The 10120-nt window shown below is 37.7% G+C and overlaps 1 protein-coding gene across 1 annotated transcript; it reads right to left on the bottom strand.

Moving 5' to 3' along the window:
- Window positions 1-7829: 7829 nt before the first annotated feature.
- Window positions 7830-8291, bottom strand: LOC112748689 (uncharacterized). Its single transcript, XM_025796932.1, has one exon. The coding sequence runs from the start codon at window positions 8289-8291 to the stop codon at window positions 7830-7832; it is 462 nt and encodes a 153-aa protein (XP_025652717.1).
- Window positions 8292-10120: the final 1829 nt, after the last annotated feature.

The raw sequence follows: 10120 nt of genomic DNA, 5'->3' as shown, positions 1-10120 counted from the left end.
TGTTGATCAAGCTATTTGACATACTTCAAGTATAGAAGTAAACTTAATGAGCTTGGTTCCTCACAATTGTCAAGATATGGTTATTAGACAAGGATAGTGATCCCAATTCCTATGCCTAGCCAAGAGTTGCTTTTATTATTCATAGTTGAAACCCAAAAATTCCAATTGCTTAATTCTAATTATAGTTACTTGTTTAGTTTTAGAGTAGAATTATATTGGATGTTCTCTTATTAATTTGAAATTGCTCCTACCTTGTTTTAGTTAATTGATTTAGTTTCTTGCACTTTAAGATTTCTCGCTTGTTAAGTCTATTAGTTTAATTTCTTGATAATGACTTCCAACCCCGGAATTCTAACCAATGTTGATGCACATGTTTGCCCATTCCTTGTGAGATGACCCGAGATTTGAATAATTCGGTTACCTCTATTGGGGTTGAACTTTGTGACAACCAAACCCTTAAAATTTGATTCGAAGATCATTTGTCGGTTGTGGGCTATACTTGCAACATGAATATTTTGTAAAATTCTTTACCGACGATAGTCCACGCTATCAGTATCTCTACAAATTTCCTTCGGCAAGTATACCGAATTTTCGTCAAGTAAAAACTCACAATAGAGTGAGGTCGAATCCTACAAGGATTGATTGGTTGAGCAACTTTAATCGGAGGAGTGTTCTAGTTGAACGAAGCAGAATTGAATTAAGGATTTGCAGAAAATTTAAATGGCGGAAAATGTAAATAGTAAGGAATGTAAATAACAGAAAGTAAATGGCAAAATATAAAGTACAGAAAGTAAATTGCAGGAACTTAAATGGGAATGGGGATGATTAAACATAAATGTAAAGAGCAGAATATAAAGAATGGGGAGATCAGAAATGGGAGGTTCATTGGGCTCAGGAGATATTGTATTCTCCGGATCAAGTTCATTCTCATCTCTTCCTCAATCCATGCAACTCATTGATCTCTTGGCAATCTTAGGTGATTGAATCCCAATTCCTTGGCAATTCAATCTCTCTAAGCTTGAACAATTTTCCAATTCCTTGATCTAATTGCTCATGGAAAGAGATGAAGTACGATCACTGATTATACCACATGTTTTTCCAAATCAAAGTATTGGTAGGATTATATATCACTATATCCATCCAACCCCCAATCCGGTCCAACATGAGAAAATATTTCTAGTATGATTTCCTCATTCCTCTTCTAAGATTCAGAGGAAATCCAAGTATGAGCAACTTCTCTTCCGAGACAGTTACCCAATTGGATGAAGATCGAAAGCTTTCAAGTAAATCAAAGAGAAAGGAAAGAAGAAGAATAATAAGAACTATAATGATCCATTGAATTACAACAAAGCTCCCTAACCCAATGAAGTGGGTTTAGTTGTTCATAACTTTGGGAATAGAGAATTGAAATGTAAATTACATTCTAAAGTAAAATTAAATTGCAGAAAAGTAAAAATACAGAGAGTTTTCAACCCTGGATCCCCTAAGTGCTAATTTCCAACTAACTTAAATTCTATCCTATTTATACACTTTCTCAATCAATCTTCAAGTCTTGGACGTGGGCTTTGGACTTTGTTGAAGCAACTTGAAAGTGGCTTTTAATGACGTTGATGAGGGACGTTGGCAAACTAACGTTCATGTTTGCATGGGTGCCCAATTATAGTGGAGTAGGTGAGAGCATTGGTGATCAACGTTTGTATGAAAACGTTGAGTCAAACATTGCAAAAATAACACTTGAGCGTTTCCACTAACGTTTGACTCAACGTTGGTGCACCAACATCCGTCTAGCGTCAAAACAGCATTTTGCGTGCATGCATCGCTCACGCGTTTGCGAGCCTGGCTAGAATTTGCTTTCACGCGTACGCGTCACAAAAAATTTTCCAACTCCAAAATTGAGATTCTTATCGAAGACGTTGGGGGTAACGTTGGTTTACCAATGTTCCCTCCAACGTTGCACCCTTGTGCGTGCAAACACTTGCAATTTTTCTTCTTCTACGTATGCACACAACACTGTGCGTACGCACACAAGGCAATTATTCCAGCTCCAACTTTTGAGATTTATTGAGGATGCTGGGGGTAACGTTGGTTCACCAACGTTCCCTCCAACGTTTGCACCCATTTTTCACAACGTTGCTAGCAACGTTGGTGAGCCAACTTTGGCCACCAACGTTGCTTTCTCTGCTTTTTTTTCTTGCCATTCCTTTGCTTCTTTTCACCTATCATCAACTAAACAAATACATCAAAGTCTTGCTATAATCACAAGATTTTTGCCTCATTCATAGTATCAATAAAATCTTGCATAAATCTCATGAAAATGCACATAATTAATCATGTTTGATTGAATCAAGATATACATGAAATTCTCATCCAAATACTTACTTATTGCTCAAGAAAGTGCATGAAACCATATGAAAACAAATGAAAAAGGCTTGTGAAACTAGTCTAAGATGCCTAGGCATCACAACACCAAACTTAAATCTTGCTTGTCCCCAAGCAAGTAGTAAAACATGAGAAGAATGAATGAAAACAAAGAAGAAAATATAGGTCCTTATTGGAAAGCATTCAGTCTAGGTTCATGGGGTTTCATGCAGGATATATTTGAAGCTCAACTTTCATTGGTTTCCAGGTTTGAGATGTCCCTTTGAGTGCTAACTAAGGTGCTGCTATGAAACTTTATTATTTATTGATCCTTGGTGTTTGATTTTTGTTTTTCTTTTGCTTTTGAAACTTATTCTTTGCAGCTTAGTGTTCTGTATTGAAGCAGCTTTTTAAATAAGTTTTCAGTCAACACTCCCGATCCAGTTGGCTCAAGGTGTTGGGTGATGAAGCACCCCTCAGACCTACTAACTCAAGCCTCTCCTCAACACATACACACCACAGACACTTGGCTCATAATTCATCCTAAAGATATTGAGGCCCAGCACCTCTTTGGGTCACTAAATGTCTTGTAACTAGGTTGCTCTTGATAGTGGACTTTTGGTTGATAATCTCGGGTTAGTTAACCCAAGTTACCAAGTGTTAAAACACTCCTTAGAACCTAATCATCCAAGCAAATCCTAGTATAAAAACACCACAGGCATGTGTCTTAAGGTTCAAGCTATTGGTGCCCAGCTTATTCTTTGTTTCTTTTCTTTTTGTTGCCAACGTTGGTGCTGGCCATTGGTGGCCCAACTTTGCCACCAACGTTGGCTTTTCTTCCCTTTTTTCTTGTTCTTTCTTTCTTCCAAGGATGTTTATTCACTAAGGTTTCACATATAGCAACTAAGTTCATGCTTAAAAGGGACATTCTACCCTTCATCTTTATTAGTGAACTTGCTAAATAATCAAACATCTACCACCAGTTACCCTTATTCTGGTTCCTACCAAATTGGGCTATTACTCTTTCTATATCACAATCATTTTCTTTTATTCAATCAAAAGGGGACAAGGCATACATTCAAGCAAGATGAAAATGAAATAAGCACTTAGAGTAGCACACTTAAATGAAAATTAAAGGAAACAAACAAACAGAATTCAAATGACTTAAACTTAAAGTAAACTCATAAAGTAGAAGAAATTGGAAGCAAGTTCTTCTTTATTAAATTTGATGATCAAGGAGCAGCACCACCTTTCATTCTTTGGGTTGTTTTCCTTTGCTTGACTCTCCTTTCTTCTTTATTTCTTGTCTCTTTTTCCTCCTTGTCTCCTCTTGTTGTGTTCCAGGCTGCTCTTCCTCTTTCCAAAGTCCGGCACTTATCAATCTTTGCTTACTTCTTTCTTCATTTCTTTTTGCTCTTGCTATTTGAGCCTCTCCTAGTTGAGCCACCTGTTGATATGGTGTGATCTCTCGATTCAATACAGGCATGCTGGAAGTTAGGTAGTTGAGCTTGGCTTAAGTGTCTATATCAAATTCAACTCTATCTAAGTGCCTGGCCTCTCCAGTTGTATGATATAGGTTTTTCCAGCAACTTAAGTCTTGGAGGTATCGTTCTTGCTAAGCTTGTTGTTGAGATATTGTGTAGATGTATCCTTGGAGTTGAGTAAAATGTTTCTTTTGCTGATCCAATACTTGATGCGTAGAAATTTGCCTCTCAACAAATTTTCCTACTGGCAAGTGTACCGAATTGTCGTCAAGTAAAAACTCACAAAAGAGTGAGGTTGAATTCCACAGGGATTGGTTGGTTGATCAATGTTAATTGATGAATTATACTAGTTAAGCGGAATCATGATTTGGATTGAGAATTGCAGAAAGTAAAATTGGTGGGAAACTTAAATTACAAGAAAGTAAATGGCAGAAATTAAATTGCAGAAAATTGAATGACAGAATCTTAAATTACTGGAAAGTAAATGGGAGTGGGGATGAAACATGAAATTAAAGACAGAAAGTAAATAGAATGAGTAGATCAGAGATGGGGATTCATTGGATTTTAGGAGATATTGAATTCTCCGGATCAAATCATTTTCATCTCTTCCTCAATCAATACATTCATTGACATTGCTTGGCAATCTTAGATGATTGGATCCCAATGTCTTGTCTCACCAATCTCTCTTAGCATGAACAATTGCCCAATGTCTTGATTTAATTGCTCATGGGAAGAGTTGAAGTTCGGTCACTGACTATACCACACAAATTCATAGATCAAAGTATCGGTAGGATTACATGTCACTATATCCATCCAACCCCCAATCTAATCCAATGTGAGAAAGCAATTCTAGCATGAACTCTTCATTCCTCTCTCGAGGCTCCAAAGAATTCCAATTATGGATAGCTTCTCTCCCAAGACAACTATCCAATTGAATTAAGACCAAAAGCTTTCTAACAAAACCAAGAGAAAAGAAAGTAGAAGAAAATGTAAACTACTATTGATCCGTTGAATTACAATAGAGCTCCCTAACCCAATGAAAGGGGTTAGTTGTTCATAGCTCTCAAAATGGAAATTGGAATTAAAAGATACATTCTGGAAATTTACAAAATAGAGAATGAAAAATACAATAGAATGTAAAAGTCCTTATAAAAAGAGAAAAATCCTCCTAACTTAAATTCTAAGCTATTTATATACTTTCTTCCATTGATCTTCAAGTTCTGAATTGGGCTTTTGGCCTTGATGGAATTGGGTTGAAAATGGTTCCAATTGGTTTCCCTTGGTGTTGAGAAGAGATCTGTGTGAATTTTGAATTTTCATGCTTCACGTTTGAGTTAATGTTGACTGGCCAACGTTGACTCAAACGCCATTTAAACAAAACCATAAAAACTAGAAAGCTTGCTGTCATTGGCGTTTGACTCAATGTTGGAGGGCCAACGTTCAGCTAACACACGCGTACGCGTCCCTTGCTCTTCCGTGCAAAAGGGTCAAAAATGCTCATCCACGCGTACGTGTGCTTCACGCGTGCGCGTGGATGCAAGATTTATATTTTTCAGTTTAAAAATGAAGCACGGGATGTTGGCCTCAGCGTTGGACCTCCAACGTTCCCTCAAACATTGGCATTTTCACGCATGCGCGTACTCCACGCTTACGCGTGTAGTGCCCTTTTTTCCATCCACGCGTACGCGTCACTGACGCGTACGCGTCGATTCAAAATTATCAACGCGTGGATTTTAACATGTACGCGTGACCAACGCGTACGCGTGGATGGTCAATTTTATCCATTCCATGCGTGCGCGTGACGCACGCTTGTGCGTGATATTGAATTTTTAATTTTTCACGTGTACGCGGCATAGACGTGCACGCGTCACTCAAAAACCATTTAGCTCCAGAATTGAAGTTTTTATCACCATGTTGTGGGTAACGTTGGATGTCCAACGCTACCTCAAATGTGAGCATCAGCAGTATTTACAGAGAAGTGCTTTGTTTTTCTTCCAACGTTTGAGGCAGCGTTGGTGGTCCAACTTGGCCACCAATGTTGCTTCCTCTTTATCCTTTCCATGCTCCTTCTTTAACCTTCCTCCATGCTTTCCTTCACCTATCATCAACCAATGAATGCATCAAAGCCTTGCTAAAGTCATGAGAATTCTTACCATTCTTAGCATACAAGTAATCATAGCATAAATCATCATGAAATTGCATCAAATTACTCATGGTTGAATGAATATAGGCATACATGAATTTCTACCCAATTTGCTTACTTATAGCTCAAGAAAGTGCATAAAACCTACTAAAAACAAAAAAAAAGGCTAGTGAAACTAGCCTAAGATCCCCTGACATCACAACACCAAACTTAAATCTTGCTTGTCCCTAAGCAAGTACTGAATTTATTACGAAGAAAGAATGAAACAGGAGGGGATGTTCATATCAGCAAGTCATTATTATTAGTCAATGGGGTTTTATGCAGAAAATGTAACAGCTCACTTCTTATTGATCTATAGGCATAGAATATCTCCTTCAAGCATCAATTGTCATACTGCTATTACCTCTTATTATTCATTCATCCATGGTAGTTGCTTTTCTTTATTTTCTTTTCCTGTAGACTTTAGCTCAGTGTCATGTGTTGTAGCAGTTTCTTAGCTTATTTGTACTTAACACATTTTCCACTACAGACACTTCGCTCACAATTGTTCTTAAGACATTGATTCCCAGGACCACTTTGGGTTACTAAATGTCTTGTAACTAGGTTGCTCTTGATAATGGATTTTCAGTTGATAATCCTGGGTTAGTTAACCCATGTTACCAAGTGTTAAAGCACTCCATAGAACCTACTCATCCAAGCAGATCCTAGTACACAGACACCACAGGCATATGTCCTAAGGTTCAAGCTGTTGGTGTCTAGCCTTATTCATTGCTTTCTTTTGTTTTTGCTACCACTTTTGGCTTTTCTTTTTTTTTTCTTTCTTTTTGTTTGTTTCCCTTTTCAACCAAGGACTTTTATTTACTAAGATTCATAGATATCATGCTAGTTTTCACTTAGAAAGAGAACAATCTATCCTTTTATTCATTATAAGTGAGCTACTACACAATCGAACATACATACCACCACTTACTGTTATTTCAATTCTTGCTAAAAGGGAACTATTCCACTTCTTGTTCAAATATTTCTTTTATTAAAATTGAAAAGGCTCAGGGGATAAGACAAGCATTTAAACAAGTAAAAGTGAAAGCACACACCTAGGCTAGCATACTTATAGCAAAATTAAACACACAGAATGTAAGATGACCAAAACCATAATTGACTATTAACATGGGAATATTCAGACTTCCAATTTAGAGCAATTCAAAGCAGATGGAATTAAGTAACAATACAACCTCTTGGTGGTGCCTTCTAGTTTCTTCCTCTCTGTTATCACCATCTGTGTCCTTCTTTTTGTCCTTTGATGATAAAGCATAGTTCTTCCAAGGGTTGATTGAATTCTTGCAAAAGCTTCTGAAAGCTGCTTGTTTTCCAAGCACTTGAGAGATTATTAGTACGCATATATATTTGTAGGCTTTTAAACTTAGATTGGTGTGTAAACACCAAACTTAGTTTCTTGCCTTATGCAGCAAATTGAGTCTTATGCAGAAAACATCAAGTACTTTTATTAAGAAAGTAAACTATGAACTAGAAAACAACCATGAACTAAGTAACAAACTAGAGCTAGAAAATAAACAACTTTTTAAGTAATTTCTCTGATTGTTTGGAGCTGACAACTAGCTATGCTGAGGGTGCAATGTGTTCTTCATGCGATCCATGGTGGAACACCAAACTTAGGATTACACATTCACCCTTAAATTTCTTTGGTGTGCAACACCAAACTTAGTTCCTTACAATAGAGAATTTACTTAACTCTTATTGACAAGCTATGAAAAGAGAATTACCTTTGGTTGGGTTGCCTCCCAACAAGCGCTCTTTTAACGTCACTAGCTTGACGGTCAACTCTCTCAGTCGAGTCTGTATTTTGTCTTGGGCCCTTCCTTCATATCACCCAAATAGTGCTTGAGCCTTTGTCCATTTACAGTGAAGGTCTCCTGTAATTTTTCTTCCATAATTTCTATATGTCCATAAGGAGAAACCTTGGTGATAAGAAAAGGGCCTGACCACCTTGATCTTAATTTCCCAGGGAACAGTTTCATTCTGGAGTTGTAAAGTAGCACTCTTTGTCCTTCCTCAAAGCTTCTTGGTGCCATCTTCAGGTCATGTCTTTCCTTTGCCTTTTCCTTGTACGTTTTGGCATTTTCATAGGCTTGGAATCTGAATTCTTCTAATTCTTGCAGTTGCAAGAGTCTCCTTTCATCAGCAGCTTGGCTATCAAAATTCAACAACTTGAGAGTCCAGAAAGCTTTGTGTTCAAGCTCTAATGGCAGGTGACAGGCTTTACCATACACCAGTTGATACGAAGACATCCCAATTGGTATTTTAAAGGCTGTCCTGTATGCCCAAAGAGCATCATCCAGCTTCTTCGACCAGTCTTTTCTTGAAGCTCCCACTGTCTTTTCCAGGATCCTTTTTAGTTCACGGTTGAATACTTCTATCTGGCCACTTGTTTGGGGGTGATAGGGTGTGGCAACCTTGTGCTTCACCCCTTATCTCAGGAGAAGGGTCTCTAGTGGCTTATTGCAAAAATGGCTTCCTCCATCACTGATGAGTGCTCTAGGAACTCCAAACCTACTAAAGATATTCTTTCTGAGGAAGTTTAGGACCACCTTATTATCATTTGTAGGGGTTGCAATGGCCTCCACCCATTTAGACACATAGTCTACTGCCACCAAAATGTAATTATTTGAGTATGAGGTTGGGAAAGGTCCCATGAAATCAATCCCCATACATCATACAGCTCAAGTTCCAAGATGAATTATTGTGGCATCTCATTTCTCTTGGGCAGATTTCCAGACCGCTGACATTCATTGCAGTTCTTCACTAACTCTCGTGCATCTTTGAAGATGGTGGGCCAAAAGAGCCCGCATTGCAAGACTTTTTCTACGGTTCTTTCTCCTCCAAAATGCCCTCCATAGCCAGAACCATGACAATTCCATAAAAACATCCTTTCCTTCCTCCTCTGAAATACACCTTTTGAGCAATCCATCAGAGCATTTTTTGAATAAGTACGGCTCATTCCAAATGAAATACTTTGCATCAATAATAAGTTTCCTCTTTTGATGCTTGTTGATCATTGGAAGAACTTCTCCGATGGCCTTAAAATTAGCAATGTTTGCAAACCAGGGTGCCTTGTGAACCAGCATTAATTGCTCATCAGGGAAGAATTCGTTGACACTTGATTCATGGGTGCTACCTTCTTCACAAGGGATTCTAGACAAATGATCTACTACTTTGTTCTCCACTCCTTTCTTGTCTTTAATCTCAATGTTGAATTCCTGCAATAGCAAAATCCACCTTATCAGTCTTGGTTTTGACTCTTGTTTTGCAAGTAAATATTTTAATGCTGCATGATCAGTGAAAACAATAACTTTAGATCCAATGAGATATGATCTGAACTTATCAAATACAAACACTATAGCCAGTAATTCTTTCTCAGTAGTTGTATAATTCCTTTGAGTTTCATTTAAAACCTTGCTGGCATAATATATAACATGCACTAAATTTCCTTTCCTCTATCCAAGTGCTGCCCCAACAGCAAGGTCTGATGCATCACACATCAGTTCAAAAGGTAAATTCCAATCAGGTGGGGGCAATGATAGGTGCTGAGGAAAGTTCTCTTTTCAATGTTTCAAATGCTAGTGTGTATTTTTGATCAAACACAAAAGGTGTATTAGAGACTAATAGGTTGCTCAAAGGCTTAGCAATTTTAGAAAAATCTCTAATAAACCTTCTGTAGAAACCAACATGGCCTAAAAAACTCCTAATTGCCTTGACATTACTAGGTGGAGGTAATTTCTCAATTAATTCCACCTTAGCTTTGTCTATTTCTATGCCTTTTTCTGAAATTTTTTGGCCAAAGACAATCCTCTCTGCTACCATAAAATGGCATTTCTCCCAGTTTAGAACTAGGTTTGTCTCTTGGCACCTTTTTAACACTAAGGCAAGATGATTAAGGCAATTGGGAAAGGAATCTCCAAAAATTGAGAAATCGTCCATGAAGACTTCAATGAATTTTTCAATCATGTTTGAGAAAATAGACAACATGCATCTTTGAAAAGTTGCAGGGGCATTGCACAATCCAAAAGGCATGCGCCTGTAAGCAAAAACTCCATATAGACAAGTGAATAATGTCTTT

Source organism: Arachis hypogaea, chromosome 15 (genome assembly GCF_003086295.3).
Source record: "Arachis hypogaea cultivar Tifrunner chromosome 15, arahy.Tifrunner.gnm2.J5K5, whole genome shotgun sequence".
Classification (NCBI taxonomy): domain Eukaryota; kingdom Viridiplantae; phylum Streptophyta; class Magnoliopsida; order Fabales; family Fabaceae; genus Arachis; species Arachis hypogaea.
The sequence above is the reverse complement of the archived record's forward strand: the minus strand, read 5'-3'. Positions and strand labels throughout refer to the sequence as shown.